At 51.0% G+C, this 22050-nt stretch overlaps 1 protein-coding gene across 1 annotated transcript in view; it reads right to left on the bottom strand.

Annotated features, from left to right (window-relative positions):
- Nucleotides 1-21691, bottom strand: part of SLC38A8 (solute carrier family 38 member 8) — a gene marked incomplete at its 3' end in the record, with an annotated part of 30449 nt that extends 8758 nt beyond the window's left edge. Inside the window, exons 1-6 of the mRNA XM_082863126.1 lie at nucleotides 21612-21691; nucleotides 21024-21214; nucleotides 16443-16641; nucleotides 6876-7017; nucleotides 5935-6036; nucleotides 2743-2800 (exon numbers count right to left, since the gene is read on the bottom strand). Coding sequence (XP_082719252.1) covers nucleotides 2743-2800; nucleotides 5935-6036; nucleotides 6876-7017; nucleotides 16443-16641; nucleotides 21024-21212 — 690 coding nt within the window. The 5' untranslated portion in view covers nucleotides 21213-21214; nucleotides 21612-21691. The remainder of the gene's footprint in view (nucleotides 1-2742; nucleotides 2801-5934; nucleotides 6037-6875; nucleotides 7018-16442; nucleotides 16642-21023; nucleotides 21215-21611) is intronic.
- Nucleotides 21692-22050: the final 359 nt, after the last annotated feature.

Here is a 22050-nt window from a genome sequence, read left to right as displayed (position 1 = left end):
TTGCACAACTCTGTGAACATACTAAAAACCACTGAACTGTACACGTTAGAGGGGTGAGTTGTATGCCACGTAAGTTGTATCTCAAAGCCGTTTAAAAACACCAAGGGGAAAGAAGACACACAGAGGGCCAACAGGCACATGAAAAGATGCTCAACAACGCTAATTATTAGAGAGATGCAAATCAAAACTACAGTGAGGTACCACCTCACACAGGTCAGAATGGCCATCATCAAAAAGTCTACAAATAACAAATGCTGCAGAGGGTGTGGAGAAAAGGGAACCCTCCTACACTGCTGGTGGGAATGTAAATTGGTACAGGCACTATGGAGAACAGTATGGAGGTTCCTTTAAAAACTAAGAACAGAACTACCATATGATCCTACAATCCCACTCCTGGGCATATATCTGGAGAAAACCATAATTCGAAAAGATTCATGCACCCCCATGTTCATTACAGCACTATTTACAATAGCCAAGACATGGAAGCAACCTAAATGTCCACTGACAGATGAACGGATAAAGAAGATGTGGTACATATATACAATGGAATATTACTCAGCCATAAAAAGGAATGAAATAATGCCATTTGCAGCAACATGGATGGACCTAGAGATTATCATACTAAATGAAGTAATAAGCCAAAGAAAGACAACTATCATGACATCATTTATATGTGGCATCTAAAAAAAAAAAGATACAAATGAACTTATTTCCAAAACAGAAAAAGACTCACAAACATAGAAAACTAACTTATGGTCACCAAAGGGGAAAGGGGGATGAGGGGAGGGATAAATTAGGAGTTTGGAATTAACATATACACACTACGATGGATAAAACAGAATACCAACAAGGACCTCCTGTATAACACAGGGAACTACACTCAATATTTTGTAATAACCTCTAAAGGAAAAAAAATCTGAAAACGAATGTGCATATATATTCAGCTACATATGCCTGAATTGCTGGGCTGTACACCTGAAACTAACATGGTGTTGTAAATCTGTCATACTTCAATTAAAAAAACACAAACAAGGGAGAAGTACGGTGTGTGGCCAGGGTGTCTGGGAGCAGAGCCTGCACCCACAACCCGTGCTCCCCCAAGCCCCTCCTTCCGACTCTGCGCAGGCTGGACGGGGTGCCCCGCTAAGTGTGTGGGGAGCGGTGTGTTTGAACCCGACCTCCCGATGACGCCAGGTGACCGCCCACGCCTTCCCCCGCTCAGCAGCCCCTCCAGCCCAGCGCCACTCCTCACCCGGCTCCCTTCCACCTTCACCTGCGCCTAGTTCCCCCACCCCCAGATCCCTGACTCCCCAAGCTGGATCCTGGCAACCCTATCCCCGGCCTCGGCAACTAGTCCTCTGCCCCACCCCCGCCCTGCAATCCACATCCTTTCCCAACTCCCCGGTCTCCGCATCCCGTGTCCCTGGAAACGGCAGCCCAGGCCTCGGTTGCTAGGAGAATGAGGGATGAGGGAGCCGAGGCAAAGGTGAGGGGGGCACCTCCTCACAAGCATCTGGAAAGCACCCCGCACCCCTGCCCGGCGCGAGCCTGCTACACCATATGGTGCTCGGGGACCCGAGAGAGGACTGGCTGAACGACATCCAAACGGTTGACAGCAAAATCGTCGCCTTCCATCTTTCAAAATATTGGCTGTGCAGGAAGAAACGTGAGAAATTCTGCAAGCGGCTTGCTAAGCCCCAGAAACGCTACAGCGACTCATTTATAAAAAAGAGCAACGGAAATGTTTCAGGACTTTCCTTTTCCCCAAAAAGTGGTTCTCAAAGAAAACATAAGCTGACAAACACAAAGTGGAGCTGGTTGGTGAGCACAGCAAGAAGCCGCTCAGGCTACGAAGCTGAGACACTGTCAACCCCGAGCCACTTTCCCTCGAGAACTGGATTTCACTGGGGGCGGTTTTGTTGTTGTCGTGGTGGGGAGGTGGTTGTTTTTAGGAGAGAGGCAAATCTTTCCTAAAATGAACAATGGAGCAAGGGAGTGAGCTGCCGCCTGCTAGGAGACTGCGAGACCCCAGGAAAGCCCAGAAAGCAGGGAGCGAAGCCCAACGCCAGCCCCGCCCCTCCAGCCCCGCCCCGCCCCTTGCAGCTCTCCAGCCTGGGACCCCCGCCCCCTCCGGGGCTCTCCAGCTGAAGCGCCCTCCCCTTCTAGCTGGCCACCTCCTACACAGTGCTCAAGACTCCTCCCAGGCATCTGCGCCTGGAAAAGGGCATCTCTGAATCTGCCCCACCCAGCGCTGCGGCGGAAGCCCCTCCACTGGATTGCACGCAGGGAATTCCTTACTCCATGCCATTCTATCAAAGTCTATATATTCTGCCCGGTACCGCCAGCTCCCCACGCACCTTCCCGCCCTCCTAGCTGGCAAGCCTGCAGGCCCCCGCGGCAGAAGCCACCTGCACGAAGGCGTTCTACGTAAAAAGGCCGCTCCAGGTCCCCAGGCGTGGCGACTCGGCCGTGAGGACTTCGCAAAGGAGGGGACAGGTCCCGGGCCCACACACTGGACCCCAGACCCAACAAACAAAGGTGCTGCTGCTGGCTGTCGGCGGGGCCGGTTCCCAGCTCAGAGCCCAGATGCCGGCCACGTGCACCATTTCCCAAAGACAGCCCATCTCACCCTGGAACAAGTCCTCGAGCTTCTCCCGACAGGGAGGCCACGCTCTCCTGAGGGAGCAGGCGGTCCCCAGAGCCTGCAAATGCCACCCTCTGCAACACGGACGCCAAGGTTACCTGAAATCCGAAGCAGATGGTGGGAAAGACACTAAATACGGAGGCCCAGGAGGAAGGACTGTAAAGAGATGAAAACGGGTGCTTGTTACAAAAAGTTAAACTCAAAACAACCTTCAACTTGAAAATGAGTTTTCAACACCACCAGCAAGATGTAACTAAGCGTAACTGTAAGACAGGTTTTAAAAACCATGTCCACTGCCGGGTTTGGGGGGTTGGAAAAGGCTGCATGTTAAATGCTGCACTTTCTAAGTACATCTGTGCTGACATATGATAACTTGACATTCTCCCTGCAGGCACAACTTGGGCAGGGCGTGGCTGGAACTCCCAGCCTCCCTTGGAGGCTGCCTGTGCCCAGTGAGCCTAGGGGCTGGGGTGGTTGGGGCACAGGCAGCCTCCATCCAACAGACCCCACAGGGCAAGGATGGTTTGACCTCTGTCCAAGAGAACTGAGGTGTGCATGGGGCAGAATCTTCAGGTCAAGCCCTCTCAGTGGTCCCCACATGGTGGCCCTCCAGCTTCCTTTAATCAGCTCTACGTACCAGCCTCCGGCACCTTTAGGGACACATGGTGGAGGGAGCATATACAGCACCCGCTATAGAATCAGGGTTTCCTGGTTGTAGTAGAAGAGTGGGCCCCAAAGAGATCCATGTCCTAACCCTGGGAACCTTACACGACACAAGATGACCCTGGAGGATCTCGGCCCAATGTAGCCCAAGGATCCTTGCAGTCAGAGAACCTTCCCCAGCTATGGTCAGAGGGAGCTGTGACCAGAGAAGCAGGGTCAGAGAGATAGAACCTTGCTGGCTTTGAAGATGGAGGAAGGGGCCCCGAGCCAAGGAATGTGGGCGCTTCTAGGAGCTGGAAACAGCAAGGAAATGGATTCCAATCTAGAGCTTCCAAAAGGAACACAGCCCTGCTGACATCTTGATTTTCGCCCAGTGAGACCTATTCTGGACTTCTGATATCAGAGCTGTAAGAGAATAAATTTGCATAGTTTTAAGTCACCAAGTTTGGCAGGAACGTGTCACAGCAGCCACGGGGCAAGTCACACGGTGGTATCTCCCTTCTGTGCTGCGCTCCGGCCGCCTCTTAACTCTGGTGCAGATCACGGAGCCTCCCCAAGCCCTGCCTTCCTGGACTTTCCTCAACAGCACTGTCAGCCGATGGCCAGCTTCTTAGCGCCCACGCTCCCACAGCTCCATCTGCCTGCCCGCGTCCTCTGGGCCTCACGTGCTGTCTTCTCCTGTTCCCGTGGGTGAGACTGCCCGAGCTCCAGCCTTGAAGGCTGCATTTCCAGAGAACAGGACCCTCCCCTCCGCAGACTCAAGGCCACAGATGAGCAGCGGATCTGGCCCTCTTCTGATCGGGTTTCCTCCACTGCTGGGTCATGCCGTCGGTGTGCCGTGGGCCACACGGGACGTGGCCTCTGTGCCCCAGCACTTTCTGCTTCTCCCCTCTTCAAAAGAGCTCTTTCCTGGCTTTTCCCTTCCCCCTCTCCTGAACCCAATCCACCTGGGCCTTCAACCCCGCCTCCTGCCCTGATGAAACTCAGCCACATCGAGCGGCCTCCGTGGCCAAATCAGGCGCCAGGGCTCAGCCCCATGTGACCCAGAGGCGGCAGCTGGTGGCGATCACCCCAACCTTCTTGAAATTCTGCTGACTTCTGAGACCCAGATTCTATTATCCTCTGTCCTGGGTTGTACAGTGTCCCCCTAGATTTATAGCCACTGGGAACCTCAGAATGAAATCTTATTTGGAAAAAGGGTCTTTGTAGATGTAATTGGTTAAATGAAGATGAGGTCATACTGAAGTAGGCTGGGAGTTAACCCAACAACTGGTGTCCTTATAGGAAGAGGAAACACACAGGGCAGAGGCCGTGTGACCATGGGGGCCGAGTCTGGAGCGAAGCATGTGCAGACCAAGGAAGGCCAAAGAGTGCCGGCAACACCGACGCTGGGAGGGGCAGGAAGGACCCTCCCCCGGAGCCTCCAGAGGGAGCGCAGCCTTGCCCACACCTTGATTTTGGACTTTAGCTTCCAGAACCAGGGGAGAAGTCGCTGCTGCTTTCAGCCACCCGGTTTGTGCTCATGTGTTACTACGAGCAGCCCCAAGAAGCCAACACGTGCTGCTAACTTGCCATCCCTCTCGCTGATCCCCCAGGGCCTGGCGGAGGGCCACCAGCTCAGTTCTCACCTGGGCTCCTGGCCTTACTTCCACGCCATCTATGGGTTGATGTTCCTCTCTCCAGCCCAGGCCTCTCTGGACTCCAGGCGCACAGTCTGACCAGCTCCCTGACGTCTTTATTTAGTGTCCCCCACCCGACCCATCCAGCCCATGAAACGGCATCGCCAAAGCTCAGAGTCACCCGGACTCTCTTTCTCTCTCACTCCACTTCCAACCTACCCTCCAGGAGGGTCCACACAATTTGCGGAACCCAGTGCAAAATGAAAGTGCCGGCCCCTGTTCAACAGCGGTTAAGCATTTCAGGATGGCGCCAGCAGGGCGTTAAACCAAGCGCAGGGCCCTTCTCAGCCCAGGACCCTGGGGGACGTCACAGGTCACAGGCTCATGGAGCTGGCCTGCCACCAGCCGATTTGATTTCAAGCCCCTGCTGTGATCAAAACCCTGCAGTGGCTTCCGTGCAAAACTGAAGTCCTCACCGCAGCTCTGCATCCCTACGGGATACCCACCCCCCAGGCCCACTCCCACTCTTGGCCTCGCTCAGGCTCGTCGGGCCTCACTGGCCTCTGCCCCTGCACCTGCATCTTGCTGGCTGGTTCTGCGGCCCCCTAAGCTGTGGGGAACACGTCTGCAACAGCCTAGGAGCCCCAAGCTGGTGGGGTGTCCAGTGCTTCCGTGTCCCTTAGCCTGTCCCCTGTCCTCACTAGTGATAGCACTGTCGTTCTGAAGAAGGAAAGGAGCTTTTTTTTGGCCACATCGTGTGGCACGTGGGATCTTAATTCCCCGACCAGGGCTTGAACCCGCGCTCCCTGCAGTGGAAGCACAGTCCTAACCACTGGACCGCCAGGGAAGTCCCAGGAAAGGAGAGGCTTTGCTGAGTCCTACGGCATCAGAGACTTGAAGGATTTCACGGGACGAGCCAGGGCTCTGTGCAAACCATGGGCAGGGTCGGGGGGAGAAGCGTCCCTCGGCCCTCACAGCAGCCCCGGGAAGCCATCGCCCAAGACTCACCTCGATGCCAGGTGGGGCTCACGAGCGAGGTCTTGGGGCCCGAGGTAGTACTGTGCCACGATGACCAGGGCCAGGTAGCAGGCGGCCAGGGTGCCTAGGATGCTAACACACGGACGGAGCGCAGCGTTAGGGGGCCTCTATGGTGAGGTAGGGCCTGGGGAGCCACACGGAGCGGGGTCTCAATGCCAGCTCTGCCCACACAGGCAAGGTGTCAGGCCAGTGTCTGGACTCCATTTCCTTATCTGCACAATGGGGACAGCGGGAAGAGCATTCCAGGTGAGCAGGGCAGGGCCGCGCTCAGGCCCAGCGAGGTCAGACCTGCGAGCCTGTGATCGCTACAGGCGCCCCCGTCTCCCCACCAACAGCCGCTGGGATTCAGTATCTAAGTCGGGACACTGCCCGCTGGGCCACAGTATAGGGGGAAGGAGGACCCTGACTCGGCTGGTGAGGGCTGGGAGTGCCCGGGGGCCAAGGGGGTCCTGCCCACTCTTTCTCTGCTCCATTTCATTACACGACAGGGGAAGGCGGGTGGCACACTTGTGTGAAGACTTTTGCCAGGCTTAATTTTTGCAAAAGTACATGGAGAGCCTAAGACGGTAAAATGGGAAAAAGTGTGTGTGTGTGTGTGTGTGTGTGTGTGTGTGTCTCCGTGCCAGCATATGTGCGTGTGTGTGCAGAAAAAGTCTGCAATCATTAAGTAACAAAATGTCAGCTGCAGGTCCTGTCATTATGGGTAAATTTCTTTTTTGTTTATCTGTATTTTCTATCAGGCACATGTATGACTTGTGTAATTAAACATTTTTTCCCCCTTCTGCAAACGGGAAGACCCCGTGCTAGCAGCTCCCCTATCCCAGGCGGACAGAAATCACCCACCAAGCGCCCGCCGAGGTGGGGACCCAGCCCCAGCCATCGTCCTGCCAGGAAGGGGCTGCAGCCTGTACCTTGTGTATTTCTGGAAGCCGATCTCACGTGGGGCGGACAGGGGCAGGATGGCCAGCATGGAGAGCAGCGTGAGGGTGAAGCGCTGGTCGGTGTACCAGGGCTGCGGGGCTGGCGGGGCGCCGGGCAGCAGCAGGTCGCACACTAGGGGGAGGGAGGGAAGGAGATGCAGCGAGCCCCGCGTGGCCTCCCCCAGCTGAAGAGCCGAGGCCACGGGCTTCCCAGCTCTGGGTCCTCGGGTGGGTTCGCCGTGGGCACTGAGTCATCCCCGTGAGTTTAAAGGGATGGGATGACAAGCATGATGGGGACCTTGTCACGTGCCACCAGGCCGGAGGGAACACGCTGTAGGCATTCATTCAACAGACCTTCACCGAGTTCCTTCCGCCCGGGAGGCGCTGCTCTAAGTGCTGGAATCGGCAGCAAACGACACAAGGGTCTGCCCTTGGGGCACCCAGGCCCTCCTGTTTGTGAAAATTTACTCAAGGGCTCAAAGGGTGTGTGCGGTGAAGTCGGTGCCTGGAATACAATTCCCCCAAACAGCAGCCCCGGGCAACCCCGTTATCAGAGAGAGGAGAATTAGGGCGGGGCTGAGCTGGCCGCTTCTGCTCCCCACCAGACAGGCTGGGGGCCCTCGGGGGTATTTGGCAGGGCGCGGGGCTGGAGGGTGCTCGATGGCTGCGCTCACACAGGGTGCCTGGTGGGGATGCCTGGGCTCCGCGGGGGCCCCCCTGCAGACCGTCCAGCAGGCTGGTCCATGACAGCTGGGGGGTCCCGAGCCCAAGACGGAAGGTGCCGTCCTATTAAAGGCCAGGCCTGGAACTGGCAGTGTCCCATCTGCCCTCCTCCGCCAGGCCGAGCCGTCACGGAGCCCGCTCTGATTCAGGGGGAGGGGACACAGACCCCATCAAACTCTCAAGAGAAGGAACACCTAAGAGTCTGGACCCGTTTTGATTCCACCACAGTAAGACGGAGAATTTCGAGTTATCAGATAGAAGAGGCTAGACAGATGGGGGAGAGGGGAGACAGCGAGATGTCTTGAGGCCGGAAGCACGCGGATAGAGGTGCCGAGAGCTGGTTCCCAGCCCACTCTGGGGGCTGGCACTGCTGTAACATAACCCTTCCGGTTCTCACGTGCTCCGTAAAGCACACGATGAAAAGAGATCAACGGCCTGACCACAACGGCTTGCTTCTACTGGAGTGACGCAACGGGACAGCTCCACGTGGAGCTCAGGGTACAAAGACCTCCCCTGAGGGAGGCAAGGCAGGCTTTCCTGGCCAGAGAGGCCAAGGGAATGCGCGTACCCAAAGGTGCACAGAGATCTCCGTGAGTCCCAGGCCCCACGTGGCCTGGGATGGGGGGCAAGCCCTTCTTAGCCATCTGGACTCCTGAAGCCAGGAAGGCACCCCCTCTGCCATCTGGGCTGCCCAGCTCCTTCCTGAGCCCTCACTTTCCAGGCCATACCTTGGTGTCCTCGGCACCATCGTTGACAGTCACTCGTACCCGATGAACGTAATGACTCCATCAAAAACCCTAACCTTCAATTAGCCTTCAGCCCAAGTAACCTGGACTTGCCTTCAGAAAGACATATCCCTAAATATCTAACCAGAAACACGCAGACGATGCTCTCCTCCCACCAGTCAATCCACCCAGAGCTGGGGTGGCATGCCTCCAATCAAAACTCTCTCCAGGTGGTCCACTAACTGAGCCCAGAACCTTCTCAACACAGCAGCCGCTCAGAATCCTCCTAAACACGGCAGCACCTCCTCCTTCCGCAAATGGCAGCCCCTCAGAACCTTCGTAGCACAGTACCCCTCGGATCCCAGGGACACGACAGCCCCTAAGATTGTTCTAAACATGGCCGCCCCTCAGAACCCTCCTCAGCATGGCAGCTGCTAAGATTCCTCCCAATATAGTGGCCCATATTTTCTCAACACTGAGGCCCTCAAAAGCCTTCTCACATGACACCCCCTCGGAATCCTTCTCAACAGGGAAGCCCTCAAAATCAGTTTCAACATGGCAGCCCCTAAGATTCCTCTCAACACTGAGGGCCTCAGATCCTCAACACAGCAGCCCCCGAAATTATTCTCAACAGGGCACCCCCTCAAAATCATTTTCAACATGGCAGCCCCTCAGAATCCTCTTCCACACGACAGCCACTAATTTCTTCTCAACACTGAGGCCCTCAGAAGCCTCCTCAACAGGAAGACTCCTTCTCACGTGGCAGCCCATTGAACCCTTCTCAAGACACAGCCCCTCACATTCCTTCCCAACACGGAAGCCCCTCAGAACCTTTCTGAACACTGCAGGCCCTCAGAATCCTTCTCGACACAGCAGCCCTTGAGAATCCTCCAAAGGACGGCAGCCCCTAGGGTTCCTCTCAACACGGAGGCCCTCAGAATCCTTCCCAACACAAGAGCCCCTCACAATCATTCTAAACATGGCAGCAGCTCAGAATCTTCTCAACACAGCAGCCCCTCAGAACTGTCCTCAGCAGGATAGCCACTCAGAATCCCTACCAACACCACAGCCCCTCAGTATCCTTCCCAACAAGGCAGCCCCTCAGAATCCTCCTCAACACAGCAGCCCCTCAGAATCCTTCCCAACACTGCAGCTGCTAAGATTCTTCCCAATGTGGGAGCCACTAGAATCTTTCTCACACGGCATCACCTCAGAATCCTTCGCAACACAGCAGCCCCTGAGAACCCTCCAAATCACGGCAGCCCCTAAGATTCTTCTCAGCACGGAGGCCCTCAGAATCCTTCCCAACACGGCAGCCCCTAAGATTCTTCTAAAGAAGGCAGCCCCTAGAATCCTTCTCTCATGGCAGCCCATCAGAATCTGTCCCAATACAATAGGCCCTCAGATCCTTCCCAAGAAGTCCGGCCCTCAGAATCCTTCTCAACACTGTAGCTGCTAAGATTCTTCCCAACAGGGCAGCCCCTAGTATCCTCCTCAAAAAGCAGCTCCTAAGATTCTCCTCAACACAGCAGCCCCTAGAATCCTTCTCACAAAGCAGCCCATCAAAATCCTTCCCATCACGGCAGCCCCTCCGATCCTTGCCAATAAGTCAGGCCCTCAGAATCCTTCTCAACACGGCAGGACCTCAGAATTCATCTCAGCAGAGCAGCACCACCAGCTGACCAGAATTGAAATCCAACATGACCTCTACTTGCCACTGTCAGGCAGGGCATTTCAGTGCCAATTTAACCTCTGGGAGGTTCAGATCTACCAACTTTCACTTTTGTGGAGGATCAGAGTGCTTCCCACAACATGGGAGCCTTTAATTTCCATATCCCTGCATCAGGGACCTTTTTTCACGGTTCAAGAGACAGAACAAACAGTAACATGATAGACCGAGATGCAACCATCAGTCATTATGACATTCCAAGTAAAAGTCTAAATATGCCAATTAAAACCCGAGACTGTCAAGATGATAAGAAAGCAAGACCCGACCATAAGCTGTCTACAAGAAGTGCATTTTAAAATTCCAAGGTTCAGAGTAAAAGAGTGGGAAAGGAAATTCTGTGCAAACACTAATCTTAAGGATGCTGGAGAGGCTATAGTCACAGGTATATTCACAAAGCATTACAGAGACAAAAAGTGAAATTTCATACTAAAAAGGCAATTCACTGTGTGTGCTTATTCATAAGAGAGCTTCAAAAACCATGAGCAAAAAATTCATAGAATTAAAGGGAAAAGTAGACAGATCTGCAATCATAACTGGAGACTTTAACACTCTCTGTCTCATAACCTGACAGAATAACTAGACTCCCCCACTGCCCCAAAAATCTGCAAGGCCATGGAAGATCTGATCAAAGCTCTGGATCACCCTGACCTAATGGAGAGTTCTAGAACACTGTACCAAAGAACCACAGAATACACACCCTTTAAGAGCTCACCAAGAGAGACCACAGGCTGAGACCGAGAGTGAGTCTCACATGGCAAAATTATACAGATGTGTTCTCTGACCATGGTGCATTTAAGGCAGAAACCAAAAAGGCGACATGCACAGAAAGACAGACAAGATGAAAAGGCAGAGGGCTATGTACCAGATGAAGGAACAAGATAAAACCCCAGAAAAACAACTAAATGAAGTGGAGATAGAAAACCTCCCAGAAAAAGAATTCAGAATCATGATAGTGAAGATGATCCAGGACCTCGGAAAAAGAATGGAGGCAAAGATCGAGAAGATGCAATAAATGTTTAACAAAGCTCTAGAAGAATTAAAGAACAAACAAACAGAGATGAACAATACAATAACTGAAAAGAAAACTACACTAGAAGGAATCAATAGCAGAATAACTGAAGCAGAAGAACGGATAAGTGACCTGCAAGACAGAATGGTGGAATTCACTGCTGCGGAACAGAATAAAGAAAAAAGAATGAAAAGAAATGAAGACAGCCTAAGAGACCTCTGGGACAACAGTCAATACAACAACATTCAACACAACAACATTCACATTATAGGGGTCCCAGAAGGAGAAGAGAGAGAGAAAGGACCTGAGAAGATATTTGAAGAGATTATAGTCGAAAACTTCCCTAACATGGGAAAGGAAATAGCCACCCAAGTCCAGGAAGTGCAGAGAGTCCCATACAGGATAAACCCCAGGAGAAACACGCCGAGACACACAGTAATCAAATTGGCAAAAATTAAAGACAAATTGCTGAAAGCAGCAAGGGAAGAACAAATAACATACAAGGGAACTTCCATAAGGTAAACAGCTGACTTCTCAGCAGAAACTCTACGAGCCAGAAGGGAGTGGCATGATATATTTAAAGTGATGAAAGGGAAGAACCTACAACCAAGATTACTCTACCCATCAAGGATCTCATTCAGATTTGATGGTGACATCAAAAGCTTTACAGACAAGCAAAAGCTAAGAGAAGTCAGCTCCACCAAACCAGCTCTACAACAAATGCTAAAGGAACTTCTCTAAGTGGGAAACACAAGAGCAGAAAAAGACCTACAAAAACAAACCCAAAACAATTAAGAAAATGGTCATAGGTACATATTGATAATTACCTTAAAAGTGAATGGATTAAATGCTCCAACCAAAAGACACAAGGCTTGCTGAATGGATACAAAAACAAGACTCATATATATGCTGCCTACAAGAGACCCACTTTAGACCTAGGGACACATTCAGACTGAAAGTGAGGGGATGGAAAAAGATATTCCATGCAAATGGAAACCAAAAGAGTAGCAATACTCATATCAGATAAAATAGACTTTAAAATAGAGAATGTTACAAGACATAAGGAAGGACACTACATAATGATCAAGGGATCAATCCAAGAAGAAGATATAACAATTGTAAATATTTATGCACCCAACATAGGAGCACCTCAATACATAAGGCAACTGCTAACAGCTATAAAAGAGGAAATCGACGGTAACACAATAATAGTGGGGGACTTTAACACCTCACTTACACCAATGGACACATCATCCTGGCAGAAAATTAATAAGAAAACACAAGCTTTAAATGACACAACAGACCAGATAGATTTAATTGATATTTATAGGACATTCCATCCCAAAACAGCAGATTACACTTTCTTCTCAAGTGCTCATGGAATATTCTACAGGATACATCACATCTCGGGCCACAAAAAAAGGCTCAGTAAATTTAAAAAAACTGAAATCATATCCAGCAACTTTTCTGACCACAATGCTATGAGATTAGATATCAATTACAGGGGGAAAAAATGTAAAAAAACACAAACGCATGGAGGCTAAACAATACGTTACTAAATAACCAAGAGATCACTGAAGAAATCAAAGAGGAAATCAAAATATACCGAGAGACAAATGATACTGAAAACACGACGATCCAAAACCTATGGGATGCAGCAAAAGCAGTTCTAAGAGGGAAGTTTATAGCTATACAGTCCTACCTCAAGAAACAAGAAAAATCTCACATAAACAATGTAACTTTACACCTAAAGGAACTAGAGAAAGAAGAACAAACAAAACCCAAAGTTATCAGAAGGAAAGAAATCATAAAGACCAGAGCAGAAATAAATGAAATAGAAACAAAGAAACCAAGCAAGGATCAATAAAACTAAAAGCTGGTTCTTTGAGAAGATAAACAAAATTGATAAACCATTAGCCAGACTCATCAAGAAAAAGAGGGAGAGGACTCAAATCAATAACACTAGAAATGAAAAAGGAGAAGTTACAGCAGACAACACAGAAATACAAAGCATCCTAAGAGACTACTACAAGCAACTCTATGCCAATAAAATGGACAACCTGGAAGAAATGGACAAATTCTTAGAAAGGTATAACCTTCCAAGACTAAAGCAGGAAGAAATAGAAAATATGAACAGACCAATCACAAGTCATGAAATTGAAACTGTGATTAAAAATCTTCCAACAAACAAAACTCCAGGACCAGATGGCTTCACAGGTGAATTCTATCAAACATTTAGAGAAGAGCTAACATCCATCCTTCTCAAACTCTTCCAAAAAATTGCACAGGAAGGAACACTCCCAAACTCATTCTATGAGGCCACTATCACCCTGATGCCAAAACCAGACAAAGATACTACAAAAGAAGAAAATTGCAGACCAGCATCACTGATGAATATAGATGCAAAAATCCTCAACAAAATACTAGCAAACAGAATCCAACAGCACATTAAAAGGATCATACACCATGATCAAGTGGAATTTATCCCAGGGATGCAAAGATTCTTTAATATATGCAAATCAATCAATGTGATACACCATATTAACAACTTAAAGAACAAAATCCATATGATCATCTCAATAGATGCAGAAAAAGCTTTTGACAAAATTCAACACCCATTTATGATAAAAACTCTCCAGAAAGTGGGCATAAAGGGAACCTACCTCAACATAATAAAGTCCATATATGACAAACTCACAGGAAACATCATTCTCGATGGTGGAAAACTGAAACCATTTCCTCTAAGATCAGGAACAAGACAAGGATGTCCACTCTCACCACTATTATTCAACATAGTTTTGGAAGTCCTAGCCACGGCAATCAGAGAAGAAAAAGAAATAAAAGGAATACAAATTGGAAAAGAAGAAGTAAAACTGTCACTCTTTGCAGATGACATGATCCTATACATAGAGATTACTAAAGATGCCACCAGAAAACTACTAGAGCTAATCAATGAATTTGGTAAAGTAGCAGGATACAAAATTAATGCACAGAAATCTCTAGCATTCCTATACACTAATGATGAAAAATCTGAAAGTGAAATTAAGAAAACACTCCCATTAACCATTGCAACAAAAAGAATAAAATAACTAGGAATAAACCTACCTAAGGAGACAAAAGACGTGTATGCAGAAAACTATAAGACACTGATGAAAGAAATTAAAGATGATACCAACAGATGGAGAGATATACCATGTTCTTGGATTGGAAGAATCAATATTGTGAAAATGACTATACTACCCAAAGCAATCTACAGATTCAATGAAATCCCTATCAAATTACCAATGGCATTTTGTTTTTTTTTTTTTTTTTTACAGAACTAGAACAAAAAAATCTTAAAATTTGTATGGAGACACAAAAGACCCCGAATAGCCAAAGCAAAGCAATCTTAAGGGAAAAAAGCGGAGCTGGAGGAATCAGGCTCCCTGACTTCAGACTATACTACAAAGCCACTGTACTCAAGACAATATGGTACTGGCACAAAAACAGAAATATAGATCAGTGGAACAGGATAGAAAGCCCAAAGACAAACCCACGCACCTATGGTCAACTAATTTATGACAAAGGAGGCAAGGATATACAATGGAGAAAAGACAGTCTCTTCAATAAGTGGTGCTGGGAAAACTGGACAGCTACATGTAAAAGAATGAAATTAGAATACTCCCTAACACCAAACACAAAACTAAACTCAAACAGGATTCGAGACCTAAATGTAAGACCGGACACTGTAAAACTCTTAGAGGAAAACATAGGAAGAACACTCTTTGACATAAATCACAGCAAGATCTTTTTTGATCCTCCTCCTAGAGTAATGGAAATAAAAACAAAAATAAACAAATGGGACCTAATGAAACCTAAAAGCTTTTGCAAAGCAAAGGAAACTACAAACAAGACGAAAAAGACAACCCTCAGAATGGGAAAAAATATTTGCAACGAATCAACGGTCAAAGGATTAATCTCCAAAATATATAAACAGCTCATGCAGCTCAATATTAAAAAAAAAAAAACCAATCAAAAAATGGGCAGAAGACCTAAATAGACATTTCTCCAAAGAAGACAGACAGAAGGCCAAGAAGCACATGAAAAGCTGTTCAACATTGCTAATTATTAGAGAAATGCAAATCAAAACTACAATGAGGTATCACCTCACACCGGTTAGAATGGGCGTCATCAGAAAATCTACAAACAACAAATGCTGGAGAGGGTGTGGAGAAAAGGGAATACTCTTGCACTGTTGGTGGGAATGTAAACTGATACAGCCACTATGGAGAACAGTATGGAGGTTCCTTAAAAAACTAAAAATAGAATTACCATATGACCCAGAAATCCCACTACTGGGCGTATACCCACAGAAAACCGTAATTCAAAAAGACACATGCACCCCGATGTTCATTGCAGCACTATTCACAATAGCCAGGTCATGGAAGGAACCTAAATGCCCATCGACAGATGAATGGATAAAGAAGATGTGGCACATATATACAATGGAATATTACTCAGCCATAAAAAGGAACGAAATTGGGTCATACGTAGGGACGTGGAGGGATGTAGAGTCTGTCATACAGAGTGAAGTAAGTCAGAAAGAGAAAAACTAATATCATATATTAACGCATATATGTGGAACCTAGAAAAAGGGTACAGATGAACCAGTTTGCAGGGCAGAAGTTGAGACACAGATGAAGAGAACAAACGTATGGACACCAAGCGGGCAAAGTGGTAGGGGTGGGGGTGGGGGTGCGATGAATTGGGAGACTGGGACTGACATGTATACACTGATGTGTATAAAATTGATGACTAATAAGAACCTGCTGTATAAAAAATTTTTTTAAAAAAAGAAACCAAAAAGGCAACTAGAAAACTCCCAAATAATTGGAAATTGAATCACACAATTCTAAACATCCCATGAGTCAAACAGGAAATCATAGCAAAAACTAGCAAAGGATTGAATGGATTAAAAGTGAAATCAGAACATATCAAAATCGGTAAGACGCAGCCAAAGAGGTGCTTAGAGGGAAATTGTTAGTGGGGGGACTAGAGGCCAAGGGAGCATGGGGCTGAGCGTCTTTGACATCCCCAAATTCAAGGTGTTGCCGGTTCTCTCACAGGGGTGTCTTTGCAGTTGGGGCCGCCTCCCCGTCTGTAGAATGAGTCCCCACTGGATCCCCAGCACAGCTCCCTCCAGCTCCTTGACTCTCAATGTGGTGGTAATTACTAACCCTGCACCTCCCTTCGCCACGACGTTAGGAGCTGGCAGTGGTCTCGGCCTCTGCTGCCTGCCAAGGGCCCAAGCCAACGTCCTGCTCATCCACCAGGAGCTCGGGAGACGCGAGCTCCAACCCGGGATCACCCCTGACTCCAGGGCAGGTACTTACACTTCTCCAGCTGGTCCCCGATTACCCTCAGGAAGGCCACGGAGATCATGAGCAGGTTGACGATGAAGCAGGCCTCACACAGCTTCCTGATGGTGGGGCCACACAGCCCTCCAACCACGCCCTGGTAGGTGGCCTGGCCACTGACGGAGGCGGCATAGCCCAGGATGACCAGCCCACTGATCAGGAAGACCAAGGAGACCTGCAGAACAGGACCATGGGGCCAGGCGTGCCCACAACCGCCCCCCAGGATGCTGATACCACTCCCTCCGGGTCTCACCTGCAGAAGCCACGGCTGCCTACAGCCTAGGGCTTCTACCTGACAAGCGTCCAGCCCCCTCCCTTGAAACCAGAGCTACAAAGCAGGTGGATTCTAGAGGCCGCACTGGCTCTACGTCTGTGAATCTGGGGTTCCCACCACTCCACACCAGTTGGACAAATGAGGCATCAGAAACTCAGAGTTTAAATTACTTTCCTAAGATCACATGCGTTGCAGGTGAAGAGCCATAAAGCATGATGGTTAGGAAGCAGGCATACTTGGGTTCAATTCCAACTCTGCCACTCACCTGCTCTGTGGCATGAGGCCCATCAACCTCTGTTTTCCCATCTGTGAAATGGGGATGATACCATCTACCTTACTGGAGAGTTGTGATGCATTTGCTTTAAACAAAGCACATAACTCACTCAGCTCAGTGCCTGGCACGTGGTAACTGCTCAAGAAATGATGGTCATTCTTATTCTCCAGACTCCCTCTCCAGTGCTCTGTTGGAATTTTTTCCAACACTGAAAAATTTTCAAACATCTAGGAAAGTTGGAAGAATTTTACAATGAACGCCCTGTACCCACTACCTAGATTCTACTAGGAGCAGATCACTGTGCTTATTTGATCACATCTCTACCGTGCGTCCACGTGTCCATCTAAACTTGGGGGTACGTTTCAAGGCAAGTTGTGGATATTAATTAGCATACTTCCCCCTAAAGATTTGGGCGTGCGTATCGTTAATTAGAGCTCGATGTGTGTTTACAGTCCCTCTCGTAAGATAAAATTTACACACAGTGAAATGCAGTCTTAAGTGTATATCAGTATATCATTGGAAGGGGTATAACCAACGTACACGTGCAACCTAAACTCCTACCAAGACACAAAATGTTACCACGTCCCCGAAGTTCCCTCCTGTCCCTTCCCAGTCACTTTCTGTCCCTGTGCCCAGAAAAAAACCACTAATATTTTTCTGCTTTTAGCCATTTTCTTGTCTGCCTTTCCACTGAGTGGTAACGTTTGCGAGGGCCAGCCCTATCGGGCACATCGGTAAAGTTTATTCCTATTTTTGCCAAGTGCTATTTCACTGTGTGGATAGAAGCACAAGTGGCTGATCCAATCCCCTGTTGCCAGACATCTGGGCTGTTCTTCGTGTTTGGCTACTATGAATGAAGAGCTGAGCATTCTAGAATAAGTCATTCTGAGGACCCACGTTTCCTTCTCCTGGACACACACCGAGGAGTGGAATTCCTGGGTGTCAGGGTAGATGTGTGTTTGACTCTAGCAATTTCTTACAAACTGCTTTCCAAATCATCTGCGCCACTCGACAACCCCCCCGTCGCCCCCCCACCCCCGCCTCAACTGATGCATTTGAGACCCACTTGCCCCACGTAGTTAAATGTTTTTGAGCCTCTCCAGGATGGACGGCTACCTGTCCCTAAGCTGGACCTGGTCTCCACGGCCAAACGCCCCTCCCACACTTCTATGGAGGAGAACAATGCAGGAGCTGTGAGGTACTCAGCTAAGAAGCCCGGGGAGAGCCAGCACGGCCGTCTTCACACACAGTTCGTGCCCCTGAACAGCAGACTCGTTCTTACGCCAGCAGCCACAACTAGGGCTGCTGAAGGGAACATCAAACTGGACTGCCTGAGAGAAACTTGAAAGTTCAGAGCCAGGAGGAACATGCACGCTCCCTCCAGTCCCTCAACCTCTGCCCGTGCCGGCTCCTCTGCTTGGAACACCACCCTCCCCGCCTCCACCACCGTCCCTCACCTGGGGGACTCCTACTCTTCCCCCCTCCTCTCCAAGGTCACCTCCTCCAGGAAGCCTCCCCACACTTCACCCCCGAGGTGGGCTCAACCCTCCGCTTCTGGCAGAACCACACCTTTCGTGGGCCCACTTTTTTCCCCATGGTGGGTCGAATCCCCCAAAAGGTTTGTCTACATCCTCATCTCCAGAACTTGTGAAAGGGACTTACTGGCAGTCATCTTAGCAGATGCAAATAATGAACATGTAATTAAATGAAAAGGGTCTTTGCAGGTGAAATTAAGGATCTTGAGATGAGGTCAGTCTGGATAAGCCAAGTGGGCCTTAAATCCAACAAGTGTCCTAATAAGAGACAGAAGAGGAGGAGACACAGAGAAAGCTGTGTGGCGATGGGGCAGAGACTGGAGTGACATGGCCGCAAGCCAAGGAACGTCTGGAGCCCCCAGGAGCTGGAGAGGCGGGAAGGACCCTGCCGACACATTAGTTCGGACTTGCAGTCTCCGAGACTGGGAGAGAATACACTTCTGTTGTTTTACGCTGCCCAGGTTGTGGTCCTTGGGTCCAGGGGCCTGAGGCCACAGCCTCACACCTGTGCATACAGTGTGAGGATCCCCGTCTCGCTCATCCACCAGACTCTAAGCTCCATGGAGACTGGGATCGTGTCTTTTTTGCTTACCGTTTAGCCCCAGAAAAGCACCCAGAACACAGCAGGTGCTTCGTAGGTATTTGGGGATGAAAGGAAGGGAAGGGGGGTGGGGGGTCAGGCTGAGCCTCTGCCAGTGAAGGTACGTCTCTGCTAACGCAGTGAGCTGTCCACGCAGGAGTAGCTGACCCTCGAGACGGTCCCTGAGCCTCTTAGCAGCCAGTGAGCAAAGAGCCCTCACAGCCCCTGGCCAGGCGCGCCTCTCTTTGGAGCCGAGGAGGGTCCGAGGCTCATTAATTTCATTAACCCTCCGGTGCTCATGGGGCCATTAGAGACCTAAAACCTCATACCACTGACCTCCCAGCGGCAGGCATCTTCAAACATTCCTCCCGTCCAAGGGGAGGCCTTGTACCCGGGGACAGGGCAGAAGTCTCACTGGCTAAGAGGAGGGGAGAGTCAGGAAATGATGGGGGAGTTGCTAAGTACCAGCCTGACTTCTCCCCTTGTCGGGAGTTTCCACTTATTCATATTTGGGGTCCTCTCTCCTGAAGGCTGGCTGCCTGCCCAAGACGGGATCTTTAGACCATCCTGTGCAAAGGGCAAGCCACCCCCGCGGCATCCGTGTTACCCGGGAGCCTGTCAGAGATGCACGATCTCAGGTCCACCCAAACCTGGGCAGTCGGCATCCGTACTCCCGAAAGGTGCCAGGAGACCCCGCACGGAGCCTGCGGAGCGGCGCGCCACATCCCTGCCTCCGCCCTGCCTGGCGTCCTCGGACTGGTCCGTCTGTGCCTGACCACGGACCCCCATGCGGGCCCCATCTGCTCTATCGCTGACCCTTTGCGGCTGGAGGTCGGGCTCCCTGTTCCGGAAGCGCGGCCTTTCTGCCGCACACATCCAAACACCGCTCTGTTGCCCGTCACGTGCGCCTGGACAAGCTGGGGCTCAGCGCCGCCTTGGCGGGGCCTTCTCTGCCCCCCTCCCGCTCCCACAGATGTCACCCCACCCGTCACGCTGCCCACCATCTGACACTGTGTCATTCGACTTCTTGAATCTTGTCCGAGTTCCCTGTTAGAACAAGCTTCACAAGGACGGAGACCACAGTGTCTCAGCCACCCGGCGCCAGACAGATGCTCAGCCAGCATGGGGGTGGCACGGGTTACACCAGACACTACACAGGGCAGCATGTGGCAGCTTCCAGAAGGTCAAGAAAGGCCCCGTGGGCCCACCAATGGGGCCATTATCAGCCAGCTGCCAGAAAAAAGCACTCGAGATGATGCCCGTCAAAGAGCTTACCACGAAATGCCTGATTCCTATCAGCTCAAGGAAAAGACTGCTAATAACATGAAGCTGTGCTAATCAGCAGCTCTTTCCCGCTGAGGACGGTCGGGACCTGGAACTTTCTGGGAAGGGAGAGAGTTCAGGCTCCACACGCAGCCAGCAGAACTGGCCAAACACCGCTGACACCGTGCAGGTTGCAGGCGTCACGGCGGCCTCAGTCCTGACCTGCCCACGAGATTTGGGCTTTCACTGGGGAGCCGAGACCGGGAGGCAAGAGAAGTCAATCCGTGGCTCGGAGACAGCGCCTCCCCAGCTGAAAGGCCAGGTTCATTGGCTACAGGTGCCGAGCGCTCCGCAGTGACCCAGCGCGCCTCTACCTCCCCCCTCCCCACACCCCGCCTGGCTGCGAGGCCCTCAGCCGCCTAGAGGATGCTCTAGGCCCAGGTCTACAGGGGGATTCCCCCCTCCCATCGTGAGGTGAGCGGGATGGAAAAGCAAAAGCCACAGGAGTAATTTCGGAGACAGGCAGCTCTGCAAAAACAACACCCAGGGCTCTAGCTGGAAGAATAAAACTAAGCTCCTACCTGCCCCCGGAGACCCGCCCCCCGCCTCAAAATGCTCCCCACGGGCTTACCAGCTCCGCTAGGAAAGCGGGGGCCACCCCACCCGCCTTGTGGAAGGCCCACGGGAAGCTGAGCAGGCCGGCGCCCAGCGCGGACTTCAGGAGAATGAAGACAGCACCCAGTGAGGACAGACTGGGGCGGGCGGCCGTGGGGACCGGCTTTTCCGAAAGGCCTCTGTCTCCTGGCGTCTGTCCCTCCATGGCTAGAAGCAGCAGAGGGGAAGAGAGAGGGGGTGGTCCCGGCACTGTCTTCCCAGTTCACGGCACCCTTCTCCAGCTGGGATGCGTCTCTCCTCGATCCAGCCAGAGCCAGGACGCCTATCCCAACCACCCCAGCCTCTGTACCCCTCTTCCCGAGCATCTGCTCCCCCCTTTCCAAAGCGTTATGCAACCACCTGCCCCCTAGCTTCCGGTCCTCACACCTTTCCCCTCAACCAACGCTGCCCCCGCAACTTCCAACCTTGTTTATGGGCACTCTTGCCCTCCCACCCCCTTTCTGTTCCAAATCCCCAACTCCTTCCTCCCCATGGCTGTTCTCACCCACCCACCTGCCTCCGGGCCAACTTCCACAGCGAAGGGGCTCCAGCCCCTGGTCCTTACCACCAAGTCCAATCTTCAAGGCGACAGGCAGTCCTGGGCCATCAGAGACGGGGACTCGGGCTCACTTCAGAGGACCCAGAGGGGTGGGAGGAAGGCTCTAGCTCCACCGGGGTGGGCAAATGCGTCATGAATTATGGGAGCCCTGTGCTCCCATAAGCACGTGCTGGGGTCACGTCCCCGAACCTAGAAGGACACGGACAAGAGGTCGAGACCATCCGTCCCAAGAACTCGTAGCTTCTGAGACCTCTGGCCTGAGCACGGGCGTCTTAAGACTTGTGGGGGCGGGGCCTTCCCGGCCGCCCCGAGGGTTAGAGGGAGCTCAGCTGGGAGAAATCAGAGAGGCTGCACCAATCTCACCATCTCCAACGCCTCCTCCCGGGATGCCTCCCAGGCCCCCTACCCCCATCTGTCACCTGCTGGGGGGCCAGCCCAGTTTCCC

The sequence above is a fragment of the Leucopleurus acutus genome, assembly GCF_964270905.1.
Source record: "Leucopleurus acutus genome assembly, chromosome: 20".
NCBI lineage: Eukaryota > Metazoa > Chordata > Mammalia > Artiodactyla > Delphinidae > Leucopleurus > Leucopleurus acutus.
Note: the sequence above shows the minus strand (reverse complement) of the source record. Positions and strands in the feature narration are given on the sequence as shown.